The 14,233-nt window shown below is 39.3% G+C and overlaps 1 protein-coding gene across 7 annotated transcripts in view; it reads right to left on the reverse strand.

The window, feature by feature from the left end:
- LOC108145202 (syndecan) overlaps positions 1 to 14,233 on the reverse strand; it is a 97,281-nt gene that overhangs the window by 6,455 nt on the left and 76,593 nt on the right. For all 7 annotated transcript variants that reach the window (XM_041707736.1, XM_041707733.1, XM_041707731.1 and 4 more), the window contains one exon: positions 13,391 to 13,498. In XM_041707736.1, coding sequence (XP_041563670.1) covers positions 13,391 to 13,498 — 108 coding nt within the window. The remainder of the gene's footprint in view (positions 1 to 13,390; positions 13,499 to 14,233) is intronic.

Consider the following 14,233-nt stretch of genomic DNA (forward strand, 5'->3'; position numbering starts at 1 on the left):
CAGCTCTTGTTTATTGACTTTAATTTCGTTTGCCGCTTGTTCGGGCCATAAAAACAGTGGCCAAAATAGAAACAGAGGCGCAGAGGGAGTCGGCCAACTTAATTGAATTTCTTCACGCGTTATGAAATGCCCTATAAAAGTCGTGTCCCAAGACTTGGCAGTTGGCCAGCCAACCAGCCAGCCAGCCAGCGACACTTGTTGACCCCCGACCCCATCATTTCAGCCCACATACCATATATATTATATAGACAAGGCCGACAACGAGCGTGAGTAATGGGAATGAGCTTAAATTGAGTGATTGTGGCCGAGAGGAAGCAATTAATTTTTCAATGACAGAGAATTGAAATTTGTTTTTATTCGAGCTTAAATTAAATTTCCCAATACAGCTTGGAGCATTCAATTCATTCAGTCGAGGATTTACAAACAGTGCACGGCATTCATAACCGAAAATTGAAAGCACACAAGCCGGGGGCCGGATTTTCAACAAATAAGAGAATTTAAAAACAAACGTAAAAGTGGTTAGGACTGCGAAGATTCCTCTTATTCCTCAAATATACCTAAAGAATGGTTTATATAACTATCCAATAACTTATTCCAAATCCGCTTTATATGAGTAAAAATTTAAATTCGCATCTTGGTTAAAACTTTATAAAAATTTATTAAAAGATATTTGGAAATAAGTAAGTCTCAAGCTTTATATAATATTTTTAAAATCTATAATACAAAATCAATAAACCACCTATCTGGCTGATGTTGCGAGCCCCGAATACAATTTCAATATAAATCGGGCTTACATCTTTTCCACAAATATCCCCAAGCCAGCAAACAAAAAAAAAAAAACCACCAAACATTATCCTTGCAAAAACATATTCATTTTCGCTGTTGTTTCTGTTGTTTGCTTTCGTTTCATATCTTAACGTTTCGTTTGAAATTTAATTAAAATATTTGTGCATTGCGTATACGCAGCGTTGCAAACGTAAACCCACACCGCAGCATACATCATCCTGTGCAGGACAGTTGGCAAGCAAACGCTTGACCAAAAGCACTCATAAATATCCCTCCAGCGAACGAACGTGGGTCGCGGCTGGAGGATTGGGAGGATAGGAGCACCCCAAGTGGCCATAAAGCATGCCGCAAAAACAAAACAACACCAAACAAAAATAAAAGAGTGTTTGTCCCAGTGCTCGCAACACTTTCGTTCCGACCGAGTTTATTTAAAGCGTTTTATGCGCTCTCCTCTCTTTTCAGCCACTGCCCGCTGTTTTGCCGCTTGATTTATGCAGCAATTAGCAGTCAGCAAAATGGGGCAAGGCAGTAAGCAGAAAGTGGCGAATGGCAGGCAGCATTTCACATGACTTAGCACGGGGTGCCTCCATGTTGCATACTTTCGGGTCTTAAATGAAGTCCTGCAAAACTTGCAGTTTCATGAGTTTTCCCCTTCCTCCATTTAAACGGTTTATGGGCGCAAACTTTTTCCTTGCAAGGGGACAGGATCGATAGGTCCTGCGGCAACTGTGGCCAACCAAACGAGCAAGTGCAATGTGAATTTATGCTATAAATTGCTTTGTTAATAAAACACGAAGCGAATGCCAAGAAGCGGCTGGTGGTGGTGGTGCAAAAGCCAGAAAGCAGATGCTGCACCATCGCCATCCTGAGGTGCAATGTGGGTCATGCATGAATTTAAATGATGTCATTTCATCGGGACCACCTGCTGCCAGGCACCGAAAATGGAATGGGATATGCTTCTCCACTGCATGCCGCATTAAATTTGCATTTGCAGGCAGCTGATGCTGCTGCTGCTGCTTCTTTGGCTGGCCAACATGGCGTATGCTTGACACCAATTTGATATATGACAGCGAAAATGAAATATTCCAGCCAGCTTGGCGAGCATTTCCATAAAACGGAAATTGTTTCAATAAAGCGTTTAAAAACTTCTCGGGTCGAGCCAAAAAAAAAAAAAAAAAACTTTGCAAGCAAAATGCGAAAATAAGACTTCCGTAATGAGCGAAAATTGTGTCAGTCAATTAAAAGAATAGGAAGAAAAAACTACATTTAAAGGAGCGAAAAAATTGAGAACCGAGAAGTAGATTTAAGAATGGCTGCAAGGCACGTTTCATGCATAAAAAACAAGCTGAGTGCAATGCAATTGTTTTTTTCTTTTCGACTTTTCACAAACATCACACATGGTTGGCCCGGAGGCAAAAAGTTTTTTTTTACCCCCATCTCTACCCCCCATTCAGCATAATTAATGCTACAAATTTCGATTCAAGTGTAATGCCAACATAAAACAGACTCAAGAACAATCTACCCACATCATCCTTTATCTCGAACAAATCCTGGCCAAATCCTGTACGACTTTATTTTGCAAATAAATATCTCGAAACTAAATACAAGGAGCTTTCAATTTACCAAGCAACATAAGAAGCTGTTTGGACCAAGTTTGTATTCCAGAGAAAAAGTTTTGCTAACGAGTAAATTGTCGATTTGACAATGTTCGCAAAGTGCGTGACTTGAGTTGACCGAGTTGCTGGAAACATTTGGAAAAATCCTTGGCCAGGGCAAGTTTTGGTTTTTAGTGCTGGTTTGAGTTATCCCCTTTGCCCCACTTTATCCCCTAAATTTTTACGTAACCACTTTGACCCTGAGTGTTCCCTTTACCCCTTAACACAAAATTTTGCATAGTGAATGGCTACATTGGGGTATCCAAGTGGCCTGCTAAACATTTGCATGGATATTTCTGCAGGAAATGGCCAAAGTTTGTCTGGCCAAAAGGAAAGGCCAGGGGGATGGAAAAGGGTATGGAAAGCAAACCACAATCCCAGGAAAATTGATAGCTCCAGCCAATCCCCGAGTTCTCCGGCTTTGTTTTTCCCAGCATTGGCATTGCTCAATAATTGCTTGGAGGAATCTCTGGGGGAGTCCTAATTTATTTACATGCACTTGCAACTTTGGCCTACGGGGATGGGTCGAGAGAGAAAAAGAAAAGCCGACTCAGCTCAACTCGGGAAACTCAATTTTCCAGCTGGGAGATAACTTACGGCTTTATTTAGACAACGAAATTGAAATTTCGTTTCGCTTCGCTTTTCCTCCCCACTTTTATCTCATTCCTTTCCCGCTCGACACGAACTTTTTCTAAATATATATAGATAGACAAGTTTTAAGCTACTTGTATTTTATATTCTATTTTCTTCTCTACTCGCTTATTATTTTGCAATTGCCCATTTACATTTAGATGGGGGCAAAGGCATATAATCCAATGAACTGCCTAAAAGGGTTTCGTAAACTACACCAAAACTCGTTAGCACCCATACTTATGCATTATGCATGTTCATTGTGCACATATTAAGGAAAAATTTGGGTCTGTCGTAACAAAATTACTCTGTTAAGCTTAGAAAATATAAAAAGTTATTCATAGTCTAATAATAATTGATAGCAAATAATTGCTTTTTAAATGCAACAAATGAGCAACACAGGACTTTCCTCATCTCTGGCTCTTTTCTCTGCAGCAAATTGAAAAAGTTTTTGGCAAAATAGCGCGATGTTTTTGCTTTTGAATGCCTCTCAAGGGTTTCACAACTTTCACTAGCAAGCAAACGCACACGAACACACTTACATAACAATGAAAATTGTGTCGTGGCCTTGCTGGGGCTAACAATTGTTGTTATTGTTGTTAAGTTTTCCCCTCTCCATTTAGTTTGTTTCTATCTGCACAACTCTTCAACGAAGAAAAGCCTTTTGTTGCATCCTATTGTGCAAGGCCACGCCCGCCCGAAAGCCATTGCCATAATTTGACACTTAATTGGCAGCTGCATTGCAGAGGGAAAAGCGGGAAAATCCGGCGAAAACTGCACATTTATCAAGCTCAAGTCTGTCAGCGTTGTGACCGCGACTTTTGCTTAATTCCTGACTGTTTTCAGCTCTTTATCATTTTACCTTTAAAGGATGCGAATGCGGATCCGGACACACGCCAATTTGTATTTCCCTGTGGTGTTTTTTTTTTGCCATTTTATCAGCTGGCAGAGATTTATGTACGAACATTTTTTTTTGTCGGGCAAGGCAGGACTTTAATGATTTTTCCGTGTTCAAGTGACACAAATTTTCGACTCGCGAACAAGTTACAAAAATTTGCCAACGCGACAAAGCGCAGCGAGTCGTTCGCCGTGGACAACGCAACCGCTGCCATCGTCATCATTATCATGGCAAAACTCCCAGCTCATCAGCAGACGGAAAAATCAATAACCGCACCCAGGCTTTCCTTTCCATTCCATTCCTCTGTTTTTTTCGGCTCGCTCTTTTTCTCTCCTATCTCCGCATTTTTTATGATTTTTTTTCTGCGCAGTTCTCGCACAAATATAAATTAAAAGCCGCATCATCAGCATTAGCCGACAGGAAAGTAAATCTGTGTTAGCTGTAGTACAACCCAGCCATTTGCCTCCATAAATAATAATTTCCTTTTTTTTTTTAAGCCTACTTCTCCGGGCGGCAATTAATAAATGAGCTTAGGGCCCAAGCTCAAAATACGAAACCTGCAATTCATTTGGGAGGAGGAGAAGAAAAGCGCTTGCAACATTTACTCCAGTTTCCGGATTACTTGTTACTTATGCTAATTGCGAAAGCTGCTCCGCCTGCAGCTTACGGCATAATTAATCCTTTTTCCAGGTCCTTTTTGGCATAATCGAAATTGATCAGCAAGGCCAAAAGGGGAAATATGGGTTAAATTAGGAAGATATGCAGGCATTAGAAGGGCCTGTTTGTCTACTTCAGTACCCGAAGTAATTTGCATATGAAGTCGCTGTTTCTGAGAGACATTTGGCGGCTAATAAGGCAACATTTTCATTACAGCCACTTGGCAGGACCCCGAAGAGCTGAGCCGTATCCAAGCAATAAACTGCCACTAAAAGGTGCACCGGCACTGGAAGAAAATAAGGATCAAGTTTCTAAGAGAAAATTATTGATTTAAAAATGATTTGATTTTATAATATAAGAGTGAAACCTCTCAAAACTTATATATTTAAGAAATATTTATTAAAAATGGAAGGTAAAAACATTTTTAATATTTAATTTTTTGTAAGCTTCTTGTTTAAATTATTTTATTTTTGTGGTTAGTCAAATACGGAGTTTTTAATAAGGTATTTGAAAACATGATGAAATAGTTACAATTTTGAAAACCAATTTTCTTACTGCAGGACATACTAGAGGATCTTGAGTAAAGTTTCTGCATTTTAATTGCACGAACAGAAGGGTTTGGGAAGAATATTCAGCAAGAGAAGCCGCTGCATCCGCATCGGGATTAATGTGTGCTGATGCCAGAAGAGGTTTAAGAGCCACCGGGGGAAGTAAAGGATGTGATGCTCAAGCACACGCATACATATATAGTCCTGGGGAGGATGGGCTACGACTACATGGGCTGGGTTACAAGGAACTTTGGAAACTTGACTGACTGCATCTGCTCGGCTGCGACTTATTCAGCTGCCACTCCTCCTTCCAATGGCCCTGCCCGCCCCCTGTTACCGTTGCACATCATTAAAATTTTAATGCAACTCATGGGCTTTAGCCCTTTTAGCCAGCGACAATGCTTGTGGGCGTGGTCCAAACAGTTCTTGCTCAGTCAATTGCGAAAGCTTAGAAAACGGCAAGAAATGCGAGGCAAAGCGTCGCAAAATGTGGAACGGAAACCAACGGAGGTTGCTGAAAATGGACTAAAAGTGGGTTGGAGCGCGGTACCAAAGTGTGATCGACTGTGCGATGAGCTGCACATAATTGTTACCTAAGCTGATTGCTACGGAATCTGTTCAGTGAACGCTAAAACAAACTTTCTAAAGATTAAACAAAACACAAAAAAAAAATGAGAAAAACATTTTAATGCTCTTTCATTTGCTATATATATAAATATATCATTGTGCATCCCTAAGTATAATTTTAAATTGTTCAAAATAGATGAGTACGCATATATACATTTTTGATTACATTTAACAATTTAATTTCCCATGCGTAGACAATGATATAAGTTATTGTTTTGGTTTTATTCATACTGCACAGAAATATTCTTTTTTACGTTGAGGGAATTTAAACATCATTTTTATTTTAAAGCTCCTTTATTTCTAAGGCCAAGGCTATCCTTCAAATGAATGTAAAAGGGGGCAAGCAAGTGCTACTCATTAGTGGTAGAAATGTAGAATCACTATGCGTTGTAAAACACCTGAACCAATACATTTTATAGCAGATTTCATTCTTGGCTTGCTGGAAAACGCAATTAAAATCGAAATTGAAAGGTTGGTCATTCGGTTGGTTTGCTCATTGGTACTTACGCTTGACATAAAATTTTCCATTTAATCAAGCTCATATTGTGGCACTGATTGATTGAGAAACCGCAAGCCCATGACACGACCTCTTAACCTTGCAACATGCATTGTAAACATTGCAATCAAAATAAATATTCATGCAGCCGTTGGCTCCACACCACATGACACCGCACAGCACCACCCCCGTGTGACCACATTTGTATTGAGGCAACAAAAGCGGATGCAGCTGCTCGGGAATGCAATCATCGCCAGCAGCACGTAGCTGCAAATGTAATTAACTTGGCAGCTGTGCCACGCCCTAAAAAACGTAAGTAAGCAAGAAAGGAGCAGGGAAGGAATGCCAGTGCTGAATTATTCATGGCAGTGGCAGTTGCTTGACCCAGGCCAAGAAGGGCAAAAGGAAAAGAACATGAAGAACTCCTGTCAGGTTCAACAAACTCGCCTCACGTTGCGCCTAAAAGCATGCAACACTCAAGAGTGCGGTTACAAGTCAAATTGCTGGCAGGAAGAGCCGCATCCTCATCCCTTTTTTCCCCCGCCTCAAGAGTCCTGACAAACGACAAATGGCAGTTAAAAGAGACTCCACGAAGGGAGGCTTTTTCTAGTATATGGCAAGAAAATTTCCAAGAAATCTTTTGAAATTTTTGAGATAATAATTTATGTAACGTAAGTAAGGCACAGGATATCTTACTAAAAAAAAAAAAACACTTATAGCAGATATTTTTGGCAGTTGCGAAGGCAGTTCCCATAGAGATTTAATTGTTTGAAGGGCTAGACGACACGTTTAGTTCTTAGTTTTCTAAGCTTTCTTTGTTATTTTAAGATCAATGACAGATATTTTTTTTACCACTGAAGGAATACAAATTTATTAGCAATTCTATACAAATTTAAAATTATATTGTTGGCTGTTGTTCTATTTACAAATTATAAAAATATATTTTAGAAAAATTGTTTTCATGTCAAATTCTAAAATAATCAGAAGTAAATTAGTAATATGAAGTAAATTTTTTTCTGTGTACAGAATACTTGATACTTTTAATTTATTTTCTGAGCACAGAAAGACGCTGCTCGTCCGCAGATACGTAGACATTTCAACGTTTTCTTTCAACCAGGCAACAGTTTCTTAAACAGGACCTGCCCTAGTCGCTTCCATCCATCTCATTCCACTGTCAGTTCTATCCATCTCTTTATTCGACTGTTTGTCTGTCTGTCTGTCTGTCAGTCTGTCAGTCAGACATTCAGTCAGTTTCGGGGTCCAGCGAGAGCAACATAATTGAGGAGACCCCTCCACCTGGCCTGTGTACTCAGCAGAAAGTAGAGACGACTCCCATTCTACATTCCTTTGGCCAGGATTTGCAATTCAAAATGCTGGCGGCCTTTTGAAGAGGGAGTCCACCCACCCAACCCCATCATTCCTGGCTCCTCTGACGGTTTGCAATTTGAGTTTTGAGGTGCTTCGAGTGCAGTTGTGGTGCACAAAACTGCGTTCTAATTGAAGAGCATCCGGTAACAATAACATTCAAAGAGGTAGAGAGTTAGTGCGCTGGAGGTCTAATCAAATTCCGGGATAATCGCCGAAATGTATGCAGCCCAGCCACATCAAAGATACTTAGGAGCAAACCCAATTTGGGCCAGGACTTAAATCAAATTATGGTTCGAATGGGAGGACCCTTACCCATTTCGAGCCTGCTCCTAATCTGAGTTTTAAGCGAGTGAATTTTATGGCTGGGTTTGCAGCTACAAATTGTCGTAAAGTTAAGCGAATTTATTGGCATACATAATGCATGAGGGGAGTCCTACGTTCTTACTTCAGGCACAATACAATACAATGCGCATAGCGTTAGAGACAAACAGAGAAAACAAAATGGCGACAACGCCCCCATCATCATCGTCGCCATTTTCCCCTCGCTCACATTTCGCGCCGTCGTCGTCGTCAACTTTGACAATGACTTTTCGTCAGGCTTCCAAATGTTATGGCAGCAGTCTCAGTTTTCCCACCCATTTTCCCTTCATTTTCCCCCAAGTCCCATGTCCCATGTTCGTGTTAACGCATTTGTATGCGACGGGAAACCTTCTATTCTGATGTTCTCGAATCTGTTATTGTTGCTGCAAATAGCTGGATTCCTTTGTTGTGCAAGGTGATATGGCAACTTTAGCTTGAAGTTTGCATTGCTATGTAAATAGAAGCAAAATAAAATCCCTTGATTGCGCAACTAAGTGATGTGGGGATTAAAAATATGACAGAAAAAAAAATTGTTAGTATTTAATCTATCATAAATAGAATAAGAATTTAGATGCAAAAATATAACTAATTTCAGGGAGAGCAAATGCAATGCATTTTAAATGAACATCTTTTAAATAATTATTGGAATATTTTATATTTTACCTACCGCATAAACAAGCAGTATTCTGGCCAGCAAGTAAATTTAATAACTCAACAGAAATTTGTTTTAAAAACATGTTAGCGACTAAATTATTAAGCATTAACACTCTTCTAGCTAGATCACAAACTCCATACAAGGTAGTATTTATTTAAAATGGTTTTAAATCAAGTTATCATACCGCAATTATGATTTTCAGGAAACGAGCTTTTTATTAAAACGACTCATTTGCCATTTCACACAGTCCTTTACAGAGTATCCCATTACTAACTGAGAGAGAGCTAAAAAGGCCACCTCCACTGGCTCGTGCTTTGGGCGTTTAATTCAATAGACATTCAGGCTTGCCTGCGTCAACGTGGCGTATGCGCAATAACCCACAAAACAGACAGCTGCAGATGTCTCATAAAAAGGAGCTATCCTGCCCCTCCACAAAACAGTTTGGCCCCAGTGGCCTCGGATTACTAATGTTGTTTTGGGTGGTGTTTTGGTTTCGGAAATTCCATCCCCCCTCCCCAAGAGATCTCTGGGACTTATTTGACTTACTCTGGAAATTATGTTATGTGAAATAATGCAGCATCATTTGTATGCTCGTATGCTGGCCAAAAGCAGAACGACATTGAGTAATGAATGCAAGGCACAAGAGGATGTCGTCCCCTCTGTCTTCTCTACCCTTTCTTTGACATTTAAAAGTCGGTTTTTTCTGCAGTTGCTAGCTGGAAATGAAACCCATGCCATAAACTCATTTGCGAGTGTTGGCCAGCACACACAATCTCAATATATTTCAATGTCTATCGGTTAAGAACCCCCATTTTCTAACAGTTGACAGCTATGTGGGTGGCATGCATTATGTATTATGTGAGCTGTCACCAATAAATTCCCATGTAAGCAACTGATATTGACAGCTTGAGTACGACAGCGTAGCGCTGGAAATTATATGCACGTACTTAGGCACAGGCATCTGTATGGAAGAGAACCGAGTCCTGAGTCCTGAGTGCAGGATTCGGGATATAGGGATACAGGGATACAGGATAATGGGCAGCATATTTCGCAACACCTAACCACATCATCAAAATGGCAAAGAGGGGGCGGCGAAGTGGGAGTGCCAAGTGCTGTTTACACAACACAACATTCAGTGGCACACTTTTTTGGGTGGGGGTGGGACCCCCTTCCCATTATTCCATTCTAGCCTTGTCAATCGATGTTAATTTATTGTCAATGCGCATTTCTCTCTTTCGGTCTCCCTCTATGCGACACGAATACCGATGCAGCGGCTTACCCGTTTGCGTGTGTATGTTATGCAAAAAGGCTTTTCCTCTTGGCCATCCACAAAAACACGTGCGCCATGTGCACGTTATTAATCAACAAGGACCTACGACAAGCTCGTTTTCCCCCTCTCACTCGGGGTTTGTCCATTTCGGAAAATGCAACGAGATGGTTCAGTGTGTGAGTGTGTGTGTGTGTGCGTTAGTACACAGCGATTAAAATTGGGTTTATATTTAAGAAAAACATTCTGAAATCAAGAACTCTTTCCAAAATGTAACTACCTTATAGAATACCTTTCTTCCTCTTTCAGGATAAATCATAGGACATATATCATATCACAATGAGTTTAAGAAATATGGTAGATTAACGTTTCAAAGCACTTGTTTTGAGATACTCTTAATTCTATTAAGGTCGGCCATCTTAATTTCTGTAAACGGAGTAATGGGAAGAGATGTAGGAATTTTGGAGGTCAAAGCTCCTTCAGGATAAAATTTGTATTTTTAAAAATGTCGTTTGCTGAAAAAATACGTTGAAAGCCTTTCAAAGAAGAAAGCCCTAAGTCTACAATGCTTTTTTCCGTGTAGATGTGTGTGCTTAGTGACGCTGAGCTGTTGGCTGCGTGCATTGCATGCAGCTTAGTACATACAAACAAACGCAAACGCATGGGCACCCAATAGCATCACATATGCATATGCATATGTTTGCATATGTATGCCTCCGAAAAGTGCACAACAAAAGTTCATTATCTTGTTGACACGTCCCACAAAAATTGGCTTAAACAGGCGCTTAGCCTGAACAACTTTAAATATTAAAGATTCGCCCCAATTCGTTGTCGAAAAATGGGAATCATTAATCACATGCAGCGTTGATTAACTCGAGCCAAGTAGTATGACATATAAGAACTCGGTCTGAATAATCTGCGAATCTATCATAATTCAGGAAGAGCAGAAACAAACCATTAATAACACAATAATGAATCCCCCAGTAGGGATGACTCAACAGCGGAAAGAAGAAACCATGCGAATCCATCAAACCACTGGCCTAATCACTTTAAAGATCCAACTGTGGTAGTTGGCCCAAAAGATCAACAGAGCGCATAATAAATAGCATTTAGTTTTCCTTTTCTTTTTTTTTTTTTTTTTGTATGTAACCAAAGAGAAGAGAGATAGAATTAGGAACGTTGAAAAAAGAACAGGCAGCACATGAGGGACGTTTTAACGATTGTCAGTTGCATAAAACATAAAAATGCCAACACATTCGGACGGACAAGAGCCACGTTGGCAGCACATGCCAAAAGCAGTCAGCAGCCAGCAGGCAGGAGGCAGCAGGCTACAGGACCACCGCAGCGGAAATGGTGCAAAAAGCGGAACGGGAACGGCTGGCGAAGTGCGGGGCTTTGGGGGGAAATTAAAAAAGCCATAGTGCGAAGGAGATACGGAGTCTCGAAAAAAGCACAGAGAATGTATAGCTTAGGGCTCCGAACCTTAAAATACCCTTGCAGTCAAATTATTCATGTTTAAGCCGACTAAATTCATTTTATTCCTACCTGAAAGGCTATATTTTAAATAGAAATATTATTATGCCCAGGAAACTTAGGTACTGTAGGCGAGTTTTTTTGTACCCAATGAGCTGACGTTCGATATTATTTGATATTTATTCTAATTTTTATTTTTGTGAAATCACTTTGGCGTACTTCCTGTATCCTGTAAATAATCATTTGATTAAAAGTGGGTTAAGAAATAAAGCAAACCCTTTTGCTATATAGCTACATTTTGCTTAGTTTTGCTTTAGTTCGATTTAAATTTTCAAACCTGTAATGAATTACCTACAATTTTAATGGAACATATATATACTGGGACTTATAAACCAGTTTGTGCCGAAACAAAAACAAAAAGGATAGAACATTGAAATCCACTTCGAGAGATTTTATATACACATTTTAAGGCAAGGCCGCCGAAAATACCATTTAAATATCCAGCACGCTTCTGGGATCCCTTCGTTACCATGCGACATTAATAGCCAAGTCAATAGCTTTTGAGCGTTTGTTGATCTAGTCAGAGTTACTCGTTAAAATATGCAACGTGGCTCTGCTCACTGATTGAATTCCGCGAAAAAGTTTTTCTCAATTTTCTATTTATGTTGGTCCTTCGCCCCTTTTTTCGCCGTCAAAAGAGCACAAAATGTTTAATTAAATTCACCCGGCAATAGGAAAGAAATCGGAAACCAAAACGAGTCAAAGAAAATAAACGAAAAAGCCAAAGAATTTAATTAAACTTTTTTTATTTTTATTCGCTGAAGTTCTCGTCTTTTTTTTTTTTTTTTGCCGCAATGTCAGCCACGCATTTTAATTAGTTTTTTTTTTACTCCCAAGTATGAGTGAGCGGAAGTTTGCGTGTGTGTGTGTGTGAATGTGCTGAAAGGGAATCACAAGTGTGATCCAACAATTGACGCGTCCTGGGCGGAACAAGCGCAATGCTGTCAAAAAACTTTCAAACAAATGTCGCTCACATGCCAAACGCACACACACAGAAAAATTCACACTAATAGCACAAAAAACGTGTTAAGCATTAACATTTCATGCGCATAAACAAATGAGTTTTTCCCGCGTCGAGTTTTGATTGCGTTACAAGCATCTGGCCCACAATTTTTGCATACAAGGTTTGCAATCTTTTTTTAGCATACTGAAATAGTATGGTTTTTTTTTTGCATATTTGAATTACTTAAAAAGAAATAATGGCTATTTAAATGAAACGTTAACCAATTGTATTGTTTTAATGTAAATGTGCTGTTAAGGTAGGGTTGTGTAATATTAAAAAATCCATTAATGGCTTATATTAATGCTCTAAAAAGTCATCAAGATTTTCAGTCTCATAAATAATAAATTAATAGGACTGGTTTATTAGGCTCCTTTTTGTAGCAAGTAGATATTTTAAATACAAAATAAATAATGGGTACAGAATAAAAAAGGTATTACATATTCCTATTGTAACTGTGTAATAAAAATATATATTGTTGGAAATAAAACTGCACCATAAGTTTAGATTGTTGCTCAATAGTAATTTTTGTTAAACCAAATGTTTGTTTGTTTTAGCAAATGCTTTTAAAAGTGATTTAATAAAAAATGCATTGAGTCAAAATGGTCGTAAAAATATCTGGCTTCACACAAAAAACCTAATTAGTTTTTCTTTTTTTGTTCTCCGGAAAAACCAATCGAAATTTCTGTATGTACTCGTTGAAGCTGAAAAAATGTGCACAAAAAATACAAAAAAGGGTTATCTGCGTTGATTTTAATAAGAGTGAACACTCTTCTGCTGTGCAAATGGTTACAAAAAAAAAAAAAAAAACAGCAACACTTCCCCGATCAGATTACTGAATTAGCATGGCAAACTTTTGGAGCATGACGAAATTTTAATTAATTAATTAATATGGGGTAGAGAAACTTACCCCGCCACGTCCGCCTGAGCCCTCAATGCTATCATCATCAATATAGATTTCATCCCGGGAGCGAGATGCTGCTGGTGATGGCTCTGCCGCCGATGGTTTCACGGATTTCTGAAAAGAAAGAAGATATTCAAATAAAATCAGAATAGTGCAAACAATATTATAAAACAAATGCGTTTGGAGAGAGCGAAAACTTTTTTAATTTTAGCCAGGACAACAAGTTTTTTTTTTTTTTTTGGTTTGCGTTGAAATGAAAATATTTTCATTTCATTAATTAGAGAGGGGACACAGACAAAAGTTTTGAAAAGTTGGAGTCAGAGTCACCAAAGTTATGAGTGGAGGAATTCGCAATCAAAAAGTAGAGGCTGAAAATACATTTATATTGCCATCAGTGATTCGCATGACCGCAAAAATTTGCAGGCCTTCCGCGACTCTTGCCGCATGAAGCAATTAATTAAGAACAATGCTTAAAGTGTATTTCGGTCCGCGTTAAATGCATTTTTAATGATGCACTGGAAAATCAATGAGAGATGCAAATTATGTGTGGCTAGCAGCCCCATGTTTCCCTTACTTCTAGCAGGAAACTCGTCGACTTTCTGAGGCTTTTTCGGCCAAGTCGGACATTGCATAATTAATGTATTCCCCTTCCGTCCACATCCACTTGCCCATTCAGCTCTAGGAGCTGTCCGCATTTTATGGGCAAGCATAAAAAGTAGAAGGCCTGGGAATGGGAATGGGGAACTGAGTGGGAGGTCGCCTGACCATGTCCCGTGTTGCCTCATTAAGCCAGGGGAAATCGGGCGACTTTCCTCGTTTTTATGCTTCCCTTAAATGCGAATTGATGAA

This window comes from Drosophila elegans, unplaced genomic scaffold (genome assembly GCF_018152505.1).
Source record: "Drosophila elegans isolate 14027-0461.03 unplaced genomic scaffold, ASM1815250v1 contig_183, whole genome shotgun sequence".
In the NCBI taxonomy this organism is placed as follows: Eukaryota; Metazoa; Arthropoda; class Insecta; order Diptera; family Drosophilidae; genus Drosophila; species Drosophila elegans.